Source organism: Gadus chalcogrammus, chromosome 20 (genome assembly GCF_026213295.1).
Source record: "Gadus chalcogrammus isolate NIFS_2021 chromosome 20, NIFS_Gcha_1.0, whole genome shotgun sequence".
NCBI classification, from domain to species: domain Eukaryota; kingdom Metazoa; phylum Chordata; class Actinopteri; order Gadiformes; family Gadidae; genus Gadus; species Gadus chalcogrammus.
In genome coordinates this window covers 11,136,916-11,151,877 of record NC_079431.1, presented here as the reverse complement: position 1 = coordinate 11,151,877, position 14,962 = coordinate 11,136,916, and the positions used below count along the sequence as shown (strand labels likewise).

At 42.0% G+C, this 14,962-nt stretch overlaps 1 protein-coding gene across 1 annotated transcript; it reads right to left on the bottom strand.

Annotated features, from left to right (window-relative positions):
• Nucleotides 1-298: 298 nt before the first annotated feature.
• Nucleotides 299-14,556, bottom strand: LOC130373818 (uncharacterized protein C3orf38 homolog). The gene is made up of 6 exons (XM_056580446.1): nt 14,498-14,556; nt 14,001-14,242; nt 13,738-13,913; nt 4,921-5,019; nt 4,589-4,794; nt 299-4,105 (listed from the first exon to the last, which is right to left on the bottom strand). Exons 2-6 carry the CDS (start codon nt 14,128-14,130, stop codon nt 3,757-3,759), a joined length of 960 nt encoding a protein of 319 aa, XP_056436421.1. The 5' UTR covers nt 14,131-14,242; nt 14,498-14,556; the 3' UTR covers nt 299-3,756.
• Nucleotides 14,557-14,962: the final 406 nt, after the last annotated feature.

Below are 14,962 nucleotides of genomic sequence, written 5' to 3'. Positions count from 1 at the left end.
CTCTGAACACAAAAAAGGTGTAACCGCAACATTGGATGATAAAGCGTATGCCTTCGCCTGAGGAACTATGGATTGTGGTTTTTAACTTCAAACAAATGCCAAAGAGCACTGACCTCATTCCCGAGCCTTCTTGGTTTTTTGAAGCTCTCTGTGTAGGATTAAAGTTTGAAGGAACTGCTTCATGAAACAGTGCTGTGCTGAGAAACAATGACAACTAAAAATGTTGTTGCATGTGACTCATACTACTCAAATGACTCATACTCCTCCATTAGCCCACAGAAATATGTGTCCAATGCTAATTAAAACTCCTCCGTGTAGGCCTATTGGCTCTTTACAGACAGCATGCAGCCTCCTATGCCTTCACCAAAATCAATACATTGGAATAAATGAAAGACAATTCAATTACTTTCTTTAAAATCATATTCTTAATGGAGAGCAACTAATAATCTTGCACATGTTGTGTGAGGTTTGTTCAGGGAGGAAATTGTTTTCAGTTTGGTGTAGTTAGTCTGCCCTCTGCTGGTCTCTTTAACTCATAGCCTAGAGAACCCCTTTTAATTTCACCAGTCAGAGGCCTAAAGTGCTAAGATTATAGAAAAAATAGTTTTGTCAAGGTTTCAAAAATCATTATTTTATGTGAAAAGCCTACTTCACTTGCATTTCTCAGGTCATCTACATGTTTTAAAGTGAGGGAGTTTCATTATAGTAAAACTAGATCATCAAAGGAAAAGCTGACCAACATTATTTAATATCATTGTTGACGATGCTATCGCAATTCCAAATCCATCGAAGTCCCACATACCCGCAAAGAACTCCCGAGAACTGTGGCAAATTTCCACCAAAACACAAATGTAAATGGTCATTCTCGGAAACCATGCAGCTTTACTAAATCTGTGTGTCAATGAGTAAAATGGCCTGGATCTTATGGTCCAGTATGCTTCTAACAACTGACAAACTATTGAGCTATTATCAGAAACAGACATGCAGACTATTATATATAATGTTTTTTTGAGTTTATAACCTATAAACTTTTTCAAAGCATAGGCGTGCCACTTCATGAGAAAATACTCATAACTTGATTCTAGAGTAAAAACCCAGCAGTGTCAAACTGTTTGCAGGCAAGTTGCTGCAGTATTTTTGAATCCTTGCGACAGAGTGGCGTGCCCACAGCCAAACCACCTATTAAAATACAGAGCCGCTCACAGTCATAAAGACAGAAGGCGATCAACTTGTTATTATTCTTTCTGGGAGGTGGGTGTGGTGAGGTGACATTTTGAGATCAATAGCTGAAGTAGTATCCCCTTCCCACAACTTTGGCCTCAGTTAAGTCAAAGTTGATAGTTCGAGATATTAACAATTCCAGAGGCTTGTTAATGGCTGCCAAGAATAATTCCCATGTTACATTTCGCCACTAAAAAAAATATTCCAGCACATTTGTAGCCCTGCTGTGCTCTTTTGCCTGGCTAACGTGATGTGTGAAACAGCCAATGTATTTAACCAATTGAAAAAGAGACCAGTATTGTCAACATCAAGCAGTTTCTTTTTGTCGTATTCAAGATAATTTTAAGGAAAAGCTAGGTTTTGTATATGCATAAATAATAGATAAATATATTTTATCATGATTGGATGCATTTTTAGGGAGCATCTGACAAGAATAATCCTATCAGGGCTAACCAAAATTTGGTCAAAACTGGGGTGGTCCTTAGTCGCCCTCTGTTGGAAGTCCAACACTGACTGTAACTTGCATAATTGTATCTCTGGTGCTGAGAATTGGTTCTCCAAATCTTGTATAGCAGACAATGTATGTTTCTAAGCACATTTTGGCTGGCACCGTTTATATGCCTGGTTGGATCGTATAGCTTGATGTAATTTTAAAAAGATTTTAAGCTTGGCTGGCTGTGCTCATCATATACTAATAGAATCATCCATCAAAGCTCCCAATCTAATGATTATAATGGTTTGATCGATCTTTGTATTTCCCTCACATGATCTGGAGCTAGGCTACTGTAACTCTGCAAGTCAAAGGAGGCGGTAAACAGAAAGCAAATGCTAACCATTTAATCTCCCTTTCTGGATGCACAATGATGAATATGGAATTGACAACACATGTATCTGGGAGGACAGGCTATCAGCTATAGGTTACCTATTTATTTGAGCTACTTTCCCTTTCAAGTTAATTCTTTCCTTTTTTTCAAGTGAACAGATAAGTCCCCTTTTAAATATATATTTTTTGGTTAATTTAACAATTAAGTTTAACCTTTATAGGAGAAACATAATCTAGTTTTCAACTCATAAATCAGTACACTAGAACATTGGCAGATTGGTGTCGGGTGAAGAATCAGACTCCAAGTGACGTTTCGGTAACTCGCCCTGATTTTCCCAAGGCATGTTCTTCATTGTGATCTATTGTATATGAATGGATGAGCTCATTACGCCTGGTGGTCCATTAAAAACTGACTGAGAGAGCTGCCCTTCCCTTCCCAGCTTTCAACATCCCCAATTTGTATCAAATGTTAGGCTTATTGTAAAAAAATAAATAAACTGAGCTGGAGTCTTATTTCCATACTTATCCAGGACTTCTTATTCAAAGGGTTACATTTTTCATTATTCTAAGTTGGTGAATATTTATTTTTGTGTTGATTAAAACTTTATCCATTAGAATAGATTAATGACAATGTGAAGCCTGACTTTTTCTTTACAAGTGCCAGAGAGTAAATATAGAGTACAAATGCTGTCAACTGGACCACGAAATGTAATTTGATTATTGTATTGCCAAAATTAAGAAATTCAATTGTATTTGAATATGTATTGCATTGTCCATCAAATAAAAAAAAATCAATTTAATCAACAATGTGTATGGCCATTATACTCTTTAGCGACTACTGTTGTAGTATACTCTACGTCCACAAGAGGAAGCGAGTTACAATTGCAAAAAAAAGGTTAGGGTTAGGGTTAAACTGATAATTTCTACATTGGAATATCCAAACAAAAAATGGCACACTAATCTTTGCTGTTTCATTTATTCAAGAATAAAAAGTACAGAATTATCTTTTTGGTGTTAGGAATGTGCAGAGAACCCAGTATTAACCATAACCAATAACCATGAACATAATAAAAAAGAAAGTAATTTTAAAACTAACATTCAGTTCCTTATCCACACTCAAACCAATAAACTAAACTCTAAATTACTATGCTAACATTATAAACCCTGCCACCACCCGCCCAAATTGGAGGACGCTGAACAGACAGAATGCAAACAAATAAAAAATCTTTGCTATTTAAAACTGTTCTCTCTGAAGAACCGTATGTGAATAACTAAACCTTAATCAACCCCTGACAGAAGGTTCTGGCAAAAAAATTAACAGCTTGATTTCCCTCTTCCGAATGTCCCAGTCCAGCCTTGTCTGCAAACTAAGCCATGCGTCTCTGCTATGAGCCAGAGCACCCACACCTTTTGATTCTAAATCTCAAGATCAAAATTAGGCAAGGCAAGGCAAGGCAACTTTATTTATGTAGCATTTTTCAAACACAAGGCAGACTCAAAGTGCTTCCCCAAATATAATCATTGTCATACAATAAAATAAAATAATAGATAAGTAAAAGAAAAAAATATGCAAAGAAATTAGTAGAATAGAAAGTTAAAAAGGCATTTTAGTAATAGAATAGAAAATAAAGGCAAAGTTAAAAAAAAAATTAGAAAGTGCAATGTATTTAAGATTTAGCAGAAAGCTAAAGCAAACATAATTATTATTATGATTAAAAGCGGAGTTTCAGCTCATCAAAGTCCCAGGTAACCTTTGGGGGCCCATCAAGAATCCCGGGTATTCCGATAATTAAATCAGTGAACTTAATTTTCCATTCTCCCTTCTGCGAGCAGATGAGACCAAACACCTGCTCGAAGTATCCCCGTCTGCAGTTGGATGGTTCATGATGGACGATGCCGCCAACAGCGAGAAGAACCTCCCTGTTCAGGTTGTTTACAACCTCGTACCTGCAGTTCTCCGTGCTGGGGTAGAGGAGCAGCCGTTCCTTGCTGACCAGCGACAGCAGACACATGTAAACATGTTCGGCACCCTGGTACAGCCCCGAATTTTGGCCGATCATGCTGTAGAAAGGGGGGGATGGGGAGGAATATCAGTGCTTTTTTAAAGAAAGGTTTAGAGACAACATCGAACAAGAAAAAAAAATCCATAGATGTTTTTACTTAAACCCTCATTTGTTAAGAAACCTGCACACATTTAAACAAATGTGAAAAGTTAAGACTGGCGTCACATTTAATGGTGATGCCAAATAACAAAGTTGGCGAAACCATTACACCATTTCACCATTACAGGACGATCTCTACAATGTTAAGACCTACTCTTTCTTTGAACAGAAATGTCAGATATTTTTTAGACAGTAATTGCTACAAGGTGCTACAGAGGGCGACTCTTTCAAGTCTTACAGACTTGGACATCTATGCATCTTTACACGTTTAGGATTCATGTCCAAAACACATTTTTAGAAAGGACAATAATCAAGTTTTGTATCTATGTTGTGGAATGTCTGTTTTTTTAAAGCAATAATAAATGTGTTTAATAAATCATACCTATATATTATATTTAGTTTTGCATTGAGGCAAAAAAGTTGTAGTCCCCATTCTGGAGAATAATCGGCCACGGCGGGGTTCTGGCTGTTTAGGAGTGTAAAGAACCAGCTGCAAAATGGTTCCCCGGACAGATCAAGGGGCGTCTCAGCCTGTGTTCCTACGGACTGAATCATTCCCTCCAGTAATGGGCCTTGACGGGACAACTCCTGAAAGGCGAAAACAGGGATGGGTACATGAAGCTTGTTATAATGAGGATTTAAAATCATACCTCATTGGTAAAGAATATCACCATCATACATTATTTTTGTGTGATTGTATGAAGGTGCACTCACTGGCTGGGCATTTCTTGGGGTCTCCTTTCGCAACGCGTGGCATCGACCCGTATCCTCTCTTGTTGCTGCTTGTGGGAGATCACCGCGTCCATGGAATTTCTTAAAACCGGGAAAGGGAATTCAACAGGATTCTGTACGGTCCACCAGTACTCACTCAATACATTTACATGACACTCGAGAAAATCCGCTGCCAGCAGTCTGTAACCCTATTTTTTGATTAGTAGCATCCTCTGGTCGCTTCTAATAAAAAAATAGGGTTACAGACTACTATATTGCAGCGGTGTTTTTTCGATCTTCATCTTAATTAGCCACGGCATTCAACTAGCATGGAGGCAAAAAGTGACGGTGGCTGCCGCATCCCATAAGTTTTTGTTACATGAAGAACAAGTTTCTACTCTGGACAGTTTGAGTGGACAGAAGATAATTTTTTTCGCCATGCCGTTTAAGTTGGACAGTACTTTTCGCTAATAATGCCAACAAAAAAAAGGCTATGGTTCACTATCGAGTGGAATTGCCGCCATGTTTCCAGGGAGATGGTAAGGACAAGAAAGTATTTCTCTGTGGAAGGTGAAATTGGAGCTGGCAGTTAAAGAATTTGCAGACGGACTTCAGCTTGATATTGCTACAATACTTCCCACTTTCCTTAGTGGAGTTTTTGCACTTCCAGACATTTGTAAATGCCCAACAGCACTTGCAATAGGAACCGTCAGAGGTTTTTGATGCAGAAATCACAAGACTGGTGCTGGAGGCATTCCCCGACTATGGTGTTGATACAATTATTGCCATGGAACGCTTCAGAAGATTTGTTGCTGGGGTAGACCCCATTCTTGGAGCGAAATGTCATGAGCTCAAGATTATTCCAGGCACAACACAGCCCAGGCAGGAGCTACTCCTCTGCGCTTTCATCGTCACCCAATCGTCGACATGACCCCTATTCTACTGGCAGCCAGGAGCGCTTCAGGCACTACAGCCCGGTCAGGCCCAGAGACAAACAACAAGGCTGTTCAGTGTGTCATCTGCTCCATCACCTCGACAGACAGACAGGGATGATAACGCCCCCTGAGATATTCCTGAAATCAGTCACACACTGTCTATTGATTCGGGAAAACTACAGAGAAAGCAAAGTGAGGATGAGTTCCCGAGTGCAGTAATTCATGGCTCGCGGGCAATAATCAGAAACCAATAGGTTGCCTGAAATACTCTTCCCCCATACTAAGGAAACTCTAGCATGAGTGTCCCAGATTGACTATTCAACATGACAGCTCTTGTTTCCACAACATTGTCAGGATTGCCTGGTAATACGTTAGTGGACATTTGAGTGCAGAGCGCACAGTGCCGAGAGCCAGACGCAGTTTTTATTGGCCGTACATGACCAGTGACATTAAAGGTCCCATTGAATGCTACTTTATGGATGCTTTAATATAGATATTAGTGGACCCCAAACAAAGAATTTGAAGACGTTCCCGAAATTCAGCCGTGGTCCAGAATTACAGCCACTAAAAGCCAGTCGCACATTGAGCTTTCTCCAAACGCGCCGTTTCGGTGTCTGTAGCTTTAATGCAAATGAGGAGGAGAGAGGCGGGTCAAGGAGGAGGGTGGGGGTGTGGCCCTGAGCAGCTTGCTGCCACGGTACCATGGGCTCTTTTTAAAGTGGATGTATCCCAATTGCGAGGCGCACACAGCCTTTGGCCTTGTTCTGTAAATATTCTAGAACACTCCGGTTGCTCCGGCGGGAGTCCTGGAGCTCTGTATCAAAATAATATCATACTATACATAGATATCTATATCAAATAATATATATTATTATGACCAAAACCTGTGTGAGCCTCCAGACGATATTATGAATCTATAACGACTACGTCGGGTTCTCCGACGTCGCCGGTTCTTCCACGTCCACATCAATCTGAAGTAGACTGAACCACGACATGGAGGAGAAAGGGATTGTTGACAGTGGTTTTCTCCCGCTGGAGCCTCGCTGCCGAGGGACCACCGCCTCGGGAGCAGGCAGCACTTAGGCACCACCGCCTCCTGCAGCGGGAAGCGGGCTGCGCCGGCGGTCACTCGGCAGCGGGAAGTGGGGCTCAAGCAGTAGACATTCGCTGGCAACAATCCCTTCCTCCTCCATGTCGTGGTTCATGTACTTCAGGGAGTCAAAGCCAAAGTTCCGTTGCCCCAATTCCTTCTCAACCATGGCTGTGATAACCCCCACTACGAGTCTCGTTGTGGAAATACAAGAGACGAGAGTCCGACGTGTTATGCGACATAACACCGACAGCCGAACAGCTATCCAAATAACAAAGTAAGAAACACTGCAAAACACAGTCCACACATGTGGTCGCCACAATATCATATAATACACTTGCGTTACAGTGTGTGTAATCACACACACACATTCCCCAAAACAAGAAGAACTTGAAGTTCTTTGATTCTATTTTTTTAAACATAAACCAAAAATATGGTCACGTAAATAAAATATACAAACGAACAGAGCTTCGTCTCCCCGCGACTTATATTGATTGAGTCTACAACGTTCTCAAAGATTCAGCCAATGAGAGGTAGCAATGGTGTTGCAATGGCACCTGGGTAAACCAATGACAAGGCGGTACTGTCGAATATGCGCGCTTTCTGTCTGACGTATCTTGGGTCATACCATTCGACGTGGGGCCACTCATATATCCCCCTACATTTTTTCGAAAATAGACTTGACCTCCATCTGTTTATTGGATAAACGCATTTCCCAATCCCAGGAGTCTTTGCTCCATTCTACGTCAATTTAAGAACAAACAAAGAAATTAAACTGCAGTTCGTATTCTTTATTTATGACCATGAAAGTTCTGTAATGCCTGAACAATGAAGAATTAAATGTAAAGTAAAATAAAATTATAAATGTAAAACCATGAATGAAATATAGAGAGTAAGCAAGTGGTATAAATATTGGTGGGACGTTTTGTTGCATATTCTTGAAGAAAGTTGTCCAATCCCTTTGAACTCACTTCATTTATTACAAAGTCGTCGTCATGTTTCGGCATGGTAAGTGAAGCTATACGGAGGGAATTCTAGGAATCGTGTAGAACACGTGTGAGAGATAATAACTCTGGCTACTATGGGCCACGGGCAGAGGCCCGTGACCCTTCGCGGGTGTCGCTGAAAATCTCTCCTCTTCTGTTCTGTTCTGTTCTGTTCTGTTCTGTTCTGTTCTGTTCTGTTCTGTTCTGTTCTGTTCTGTTCTGTTCTCTGGCGATTCCCACCTCGTGTCCTCAGGTCGAGACCGTCAAGTGGGCGTGGCCTAGTGGGCATGGCCGGGGTGCCGTACTGGCTTCGGCTTCTTCGTATATATAAAAGCGCTGCTAACTGTGGCTGGAGCAGCCTCCAATAAGGTCTTGCTCCCCTTGTGGCTATGTATAGTATTTACGGCTTATATGTTTGGTCCTGTCTCATTGGGTCTATGTGTGGGTAGCTTAGATTCTTAAAATACGTAACAGTTTGGATATACTATATAGTGTATCTTCTCGATTTCCACGGGGTTTAGAGCCTAGAAGTGGTTTAAATTATGCTCACGGCCGTCTCGCGGGGGGGGCGGCAGACACCAAATGACGTAATCTGACGTAACGAACGAATCAAAACGAACGAATCAAATAAACAAATCGTCATAGTAAACTGAACTGAAAGAACTAGTTTCCGGAAAAGAATCATTTTGCCTATCCCTAGTGGCAAGGCAGAGAAAGGGGGGGTGGCATCTCCCCTTATGACGACATACAAGGAAAATTCCAAAACGGCGCGTCTGAGCTTCGTTTTTTCAAAGGCGGAGTAGTTTTGCTACTGGGGGAGCATACGTAGGCTAAGGTAACTCGTATTAATGTTATAAGACATTTTCATGCCACGGGATCTTTAACAAGTTTTGTGCCGAGTGCTTACCATGTCAAACAAGCAGTTCTCCAGCTCCACACGAAAGAGCATATATAAGCCTATATATGAGGACTATATAAGGCAACATGGTTTAACAGAGTCAATAGGCTCTGTGCACTAGAACCCGGAAGTCAACTGACGGTGTCGGCATTCTAGTTTCCGGTCTACTTACTGACCCAGTCCATAGCGTGAACATGTCTGGCTTTTCTAGATGTCTCCAAGACCTACCGACAATAAATGTTAACGATGTTCACCGCATTGTTGGTGCTAGTTCCCTTGCCCCTACACCAAGCGGGAAAAATGATTTAAGCTCTATATTTCGAGTTATTTGCGTAACTTTGAGGGTAGGTGACAGACTACCGGCTTTTTAGTGAACATTTGTTAGCGACAACATTTTTTTTCTGTATTTAAAACACTTAACTGTCCGTTGTTGTACTAACTGTACCAACGTGTGTCCATTTTTTAGTGTCTAGCAAAGATAAGGGAACATCGGAGGTGATTATCAGAGCATTGTGCCACAGGTCCATGAAGAAATCAGAGAAGCCTCACAGCTTGAGTGTATGTAAAGCTAGCGATAAACCAACCGTTATAAACAAACCGTTATACGCCTGTTTCTTTTATAACAGTGTCCGTGGGGGGATTTAGCTGAGGTCATATGTTTAATCAAATAATCAATACAAACATGTATAATTAAAAAAACAGCACAAATGTACACACAAGCGCACTTTCCTCGTCAGCCACCACAACACGCAGAAAGCTCCAGCCGAGAGCGCCCACCACGGCCCCAACACAGTGCAGGCACGCGAGCCGCACACAGACACAAACACACCAGCTTCACATTGCCTCAAACTCCACAAATGTCTCTTTTTGTATAGCACTGTAGTGCTCACGGTCAACACACACTGTACTAGTAGCACTGTACTCATGGTCTAAGACCATCGGAACGGGTAGCTCAGGCTCTTCGGGGTCGGAGCAAGGCTCGGGACTCGCCGGTCTCTCTCTTCGCTCCCAGCCTCCCACACACCAGCCCGTGTTACCGGCTGGAAGCTGAGCACAACGGTACACAGCAGTGTTGGTTTGATACGCCTTCATTCCGTTGAAGCTTGTGAAGTCTTCTAACATTAAATTTCCGTTGTTTGGTTGGGTTTTCCATCTTTTTACTATTTATAGTTGCCGTGGTAACTGATACGGGAAGTAGACCGGAAACTAGTATGCCGACACCCGGCGACACCCGAAGTTCGCTTCTAGAGTTGTGCACAGAGCCTATTCACACAGAGCAAGGCCACCAGTTTAAGTCAGACCTCGTTAAGTATCTTTGCAGTTTTCCAGTCAGACGCCGTGGAGTGACTAAACAGGACATTGAAAGATCAGCTTTGTTAGAACATGTCACAAAGTTGCCTATATCTCCATTGTCCACTCGAGGACGGGTTTCTCTCCTTTCCTCCTTGTGCATGGGAGAGAACCGAACTTGCCTCTGGGTTATGTGACGCAAATCAGCATATAAATTGTATTATCTGCACATAGCCACAAGGGAGCAGGACCAAGCATATAAGCTGTAATAACCGCACACAGCCATAAGATGGCAGCACAATTACACACACGAGGAAACAGGGGGCGGGCGCTCAAAACCATAGTCAATCAGAACACATTATACGTCATAGATGCCACGCCTGACCAGTATCTAAACAGAGGGCCCAACCCGGAACAGGCACTCTAGACACACTCTAGAGGCAGGGCATCTGTGGATGGCCTGCCAAGCGTTTGTCCACGCGTGCATATACAATTCCCCTCCCATTGCTTCATAGATAGCCTAGCCTACCATACCGAAACTTTACCAAACAAAGTAAGTTCAAAGTGATCCTGATTCGACGACCTTTCCTGAAAGAACACAACACTTACAGAACCAATCAGGAGAAAATAGTTGGTCTGCCGATCACTACTACTGCTACCTTGTCCCTACCCTACAATTTGCCGCAATCCCCTGCCGGCGATATCGCTTATTTTGCCTTAGCCACAAAGAAGGCGCGAGACAATTCATTTGGAAGTTATGAGGAGGAGCCGAGGATATGGCTCATATATTGCTCTGTCCGTGTGAAACTCAGTTTAGAGGTCGCCTACAATAAAATAGAGCAGGGACATTTGCGTGTCCGTTTTCCCTTTATCATGATGATTTCATTGTAATATTAAAGGTTTGCATGTTAGGTTTCAGGTTTGTTTATATTTGTGGTATTTTTCGTTAGGGTAAGTAATGTTATTCATTATTGTGTGATCGCGGTGTGATTAAAAGCCATAATAATATGCATATAATAAAGATAATAATATGCATTTGGGGTTGATGAACATGTTGGTATGATTTTTAAATTCTACTTTTAAAGTCTTGTGTTAGATGGTGTTTTTATTTTAATTTTTTCTATTTAGGGTTACAATTAGATCGTTATGGTAGAGTTTGTGAATGCCCCTTTTATCTTCCTTCTGGGGCCGGCTGACCACAGTAAAGGACATTGATGTAATTAGCGAAGCGACAGAAATGCCAAAGAAATGGAATGGATGTCAATGTTAGGGGAGACCGGGGATAGTTGTAACACGGGGTGAGTTGTAACAACACCAATTCCACCAATCAAGAATAAGATATGAGCCATGTGACAGTTTCAGTCTCCTCCTCCTTCTACAGTCCTGGAGCTCTATATCTAAATAATATCATATAATACATAGATATCTATATCATATAATGCATATTATCACGGCCAAAAGCTGTGTGCGCCTCCAGACGATATTATGAATCACAAATGACTTTGTCGGGTTCTGCGACGTCTCTGGTTCTTCCACTTTCTGCCTGCTGCCGGCTGCCCGCTGCCGGGCGATGGTGCCTCGCGGCAACCGGCGGCATGTCGCAGTTCATGTACTTCAGGGAGTCAAAGCCAAAGTTCCTTTCCCCCAATTCCTTCTCAACCATGGCTCAGATAACCCCCACTGTCTCGTTGTGGAAATACAAGAGACGTCAAAGAACCGACAAGAAACACTTGCGTTACAGTGTGTGTATTCACACACACACATGTGGCGCTCGCATGGTCGTGTCTCATTGTCAGGGTGTGTGTGTTTCCCTGTGTTTCCCTCCTGTGTTGATTACTGTTCCCTCCCCTAATGTGTCTCAGCTGTTCCTCGTTGTGTTTGTTATTTAAGCCCTCGTCTTTCCTTTGTTCCTTGTGCTGTCATTGTGGTTGCTTGTGGTTTGCTGTGGTTAGTGTTCAGTGTTTCCCCTAGAATTTTTTTTAGGCCCGGTGGTAAGAGCTGATAGTGTGATTTGTTAACACTGGTGTTGGTAGTTAGTCCTGCGTGTTCCGTGTTCCTTGTTCCCTCTTGAGTTCCCTGTTGTCTCCCGAGTTCCGAGTTCCCTGTGCCTTAGCCTTTAGGCCTGAATAAAGTGCCGTTTCCTGAAACCGTCTGCGTTTGGGTCCTACCTGCCTGCCTGCACCCGCAGTTCCTTAACACTCATTGGCGGGCCAACGTCTCTGGGCGGGCCAGGCAGAGTAAGGGGAGGAGCTTAGATGCTTTATGACGACATAATTAAAGACATTACAATTCAGCGTGCATGAGCCTCAGTTTTTTCAAAGGCGAGCAGAACAGCTAGTGCTCGTTTTACACCAAACGCAAGTTTTAGCCACTCGGGGACCATAGGCAGGCTAGGGGAACTCATATTTATGTTAGAAAACCTCAAAGTGAGATTTTCATGTCATGGGACCTTTAAGAAGTAGGGCCTATGAAGTTGTATAAGTTATATCAGGTCAAGCTATAGTTTCTCTAGGAAAGAATGGTGTATCTCTCCCTTGTTTATGTCAAAGCACCATGCCAATACACTAGTTTAGCAATGGATGACAGGGCGGGGTAGGTTGTAACGCATGTTTTGCATCCCCTTACATACAAAGTTGTAACCAGAGAAGATGTTGAAGATGTTGCCCTGTTCTCAAAAAACAACTGTTCTGCTCTCTCTCTCTCTCTCTCTCTCTCTCTCTCTCTCTCTCTCTCTCTCTCTCTCTCTCTCTCTCTCTCTCTCTCTCTCTCTCTCTCTCTCTCTCTCTCTCTCTCTCTCTCTCTCTCTCAAGAGACACGCACAAAGTATAAACGTTATACTTTTTATATTTTGTTCATAACATTAATATGATCTTTATTCTCCTTGTGAAGAATGGATTGTGTGTTACGATTCAATTTTTTCTGTATACCTACAGTAACTGAATCTAGCCTACCATTTTTCATAGGCTATAGATTGCCTCCAACCTGCCTTTGCCAATGTAGGGCCTATCACACACACACACACACACACACACACACACACACACACACACACACACACACACACACACACACACACACACACACACACACACACACACACACACACACACACACACAGGATGCATATGTCTTAATTTAAAATACAGTTTAAGAATATTTTGGTGAATCTATGTTCAAACCCTGTTGTTTATACTTATCCTTAAATCGGCATATCAAATGGAGTCCCATTGATGTGGGGACTCCATTTCAATGGGACTCCAACCTACCCCGGTAGTGGGGTAGGTTGTAACAAAGGTATACATTGTATTTGTCATAATCGCACAAATTCCGTGATATAGTTGAGGAGATTTAAGTGTTTGCCAATTGTTGTAGACAAATGTGGGTAGGCCTACGTTGCTTAAAAGGTCCAGAACTGTAGCTTTAAAAATAACAGAAAAAAGGTGCTGAAGAAAAATGTGTTAGGCCTACAACCATTCCCGGTCTCCACTACATCCTTTCCGTGTGATTTCCATTATTGAGATACTTAATTCAAATTAATCTTCCTTCAAAACAAATTGGCCTATCGACCTAATATCAAATAGCCAATGTTAAACCTTTATAATCATACAAAAAAACACTCACCTCTTCAGACGACCAAAACCATAAGGTCTTTTCTATCAGCGGTTGTTTTTCACTGTTGGGTGGCATGACAATTCCCTCTTTGGCGAGGTACTGTAAAATTAAATCTCGCTGCACTTTCCTCCTTTTCAGGAATTCCGCCGCATCGTTGGAGTTTAAAATAATTGCTTTCTTTAAGTCTGAAATAAAATGCTTAAATTATTTGAGGAGTTTTCCACAGCTGTAAACATATCCCACCTACAAAAGTACTCGTAAATGGATCTCACCTTCGACAGATCCTGCGAAAAACCTCTGACTATTTGTGACTGTATCACAAAGCGATCGCAAATCACTTTCTGACATCAGGTTCAGCAGACTATTGCAGCCAGTGCGCTCTCTCGACGATAGTCCTGCCATCCTTAACAGTAGTAGTGTGTTCCTGAATCCTCGGATTAACGCTTCGGTTTCGATTCCTCACAAGTTAACCAGGTCGGCACCCTGGTACAGCCTCACTTGTTGGCCGATCGTGCTGTAGCAGGGGCGGGGTGGAATGGAGTGTTGTTTAAACGAAGGTGTACAGGCAGCATCCAACATGAACAAAATATATCAAAATAACATAGACATAGATATAGATGTTGTTTCTTAAACCTTAATTTGTTAAGATACATTGCACCTATTTAAACAAATGTGTAAACAATTTGTTTTAATGTTTAAACAAAACTTTATTAGTTTGCGTCACCATAACACCATGCCACAAGACCATCTCTAAAATGTTAAGACCTACTCTTTCTGTAAACTGATATGTGTGATCCTTTATAGACACTAATTGCTACAAAGGTGCTTCAGAGGGGGAATCTTTCAAGGCTTAACGCCTCCACACACCGGCGCCGCAGCGCAGCGTCGCGTATTTTACGCGCGTCAAAAGCACGCCCCTAGCACCAACAGGAGGCGGCGCGACGGCCGCGCTGCAGTATAAAATCAGGAAGTCACCTGTCAATCAACCGCAGCAAAGACACGAAACGCAATGGGTGAGTAGCCTATTGTAGCCTAGTTTATTTATTTTCCATCTTTTTGGCTGAATAGTTGGAAAAATGTAGGCTAATCTGCGCAGTGAAAGTATGTTTTCAAGCATCAGATCAACTTAGTTTGTAGGGCACTTTATCGTTTTATTTACTGTCATTTCTTTTTTTATATTTTGCAATTATTCATCTACTGCATCAACAATCTCAATATCTGCAGGACCTTCTAT

Bases quoted from the DNA above. Each gene is read 5' to 3' on its own strand.
- LOC130373818 (XM_056580446.1), bottom strand. From the start codon at position 14,130: ATGGCAGGACTATCGTCGAGAGAGCGCACTGGCTGCAATAGTCTGCTG. The intron at 5,020-13,737 runs GTGAGTGTTTTT...CCCGGTTTTAAG, and splicing joins GGTTTTGGTCGTCTGAAGAG to AAATTCCATGGACGCGGTGA. The intron at 4,106-4,588 runs GTATGATTTATT...CCCTTTCTACAG, and splicing joins AAACTAAATATAATATATAG to CATGATCGGCCAAAATTCGG.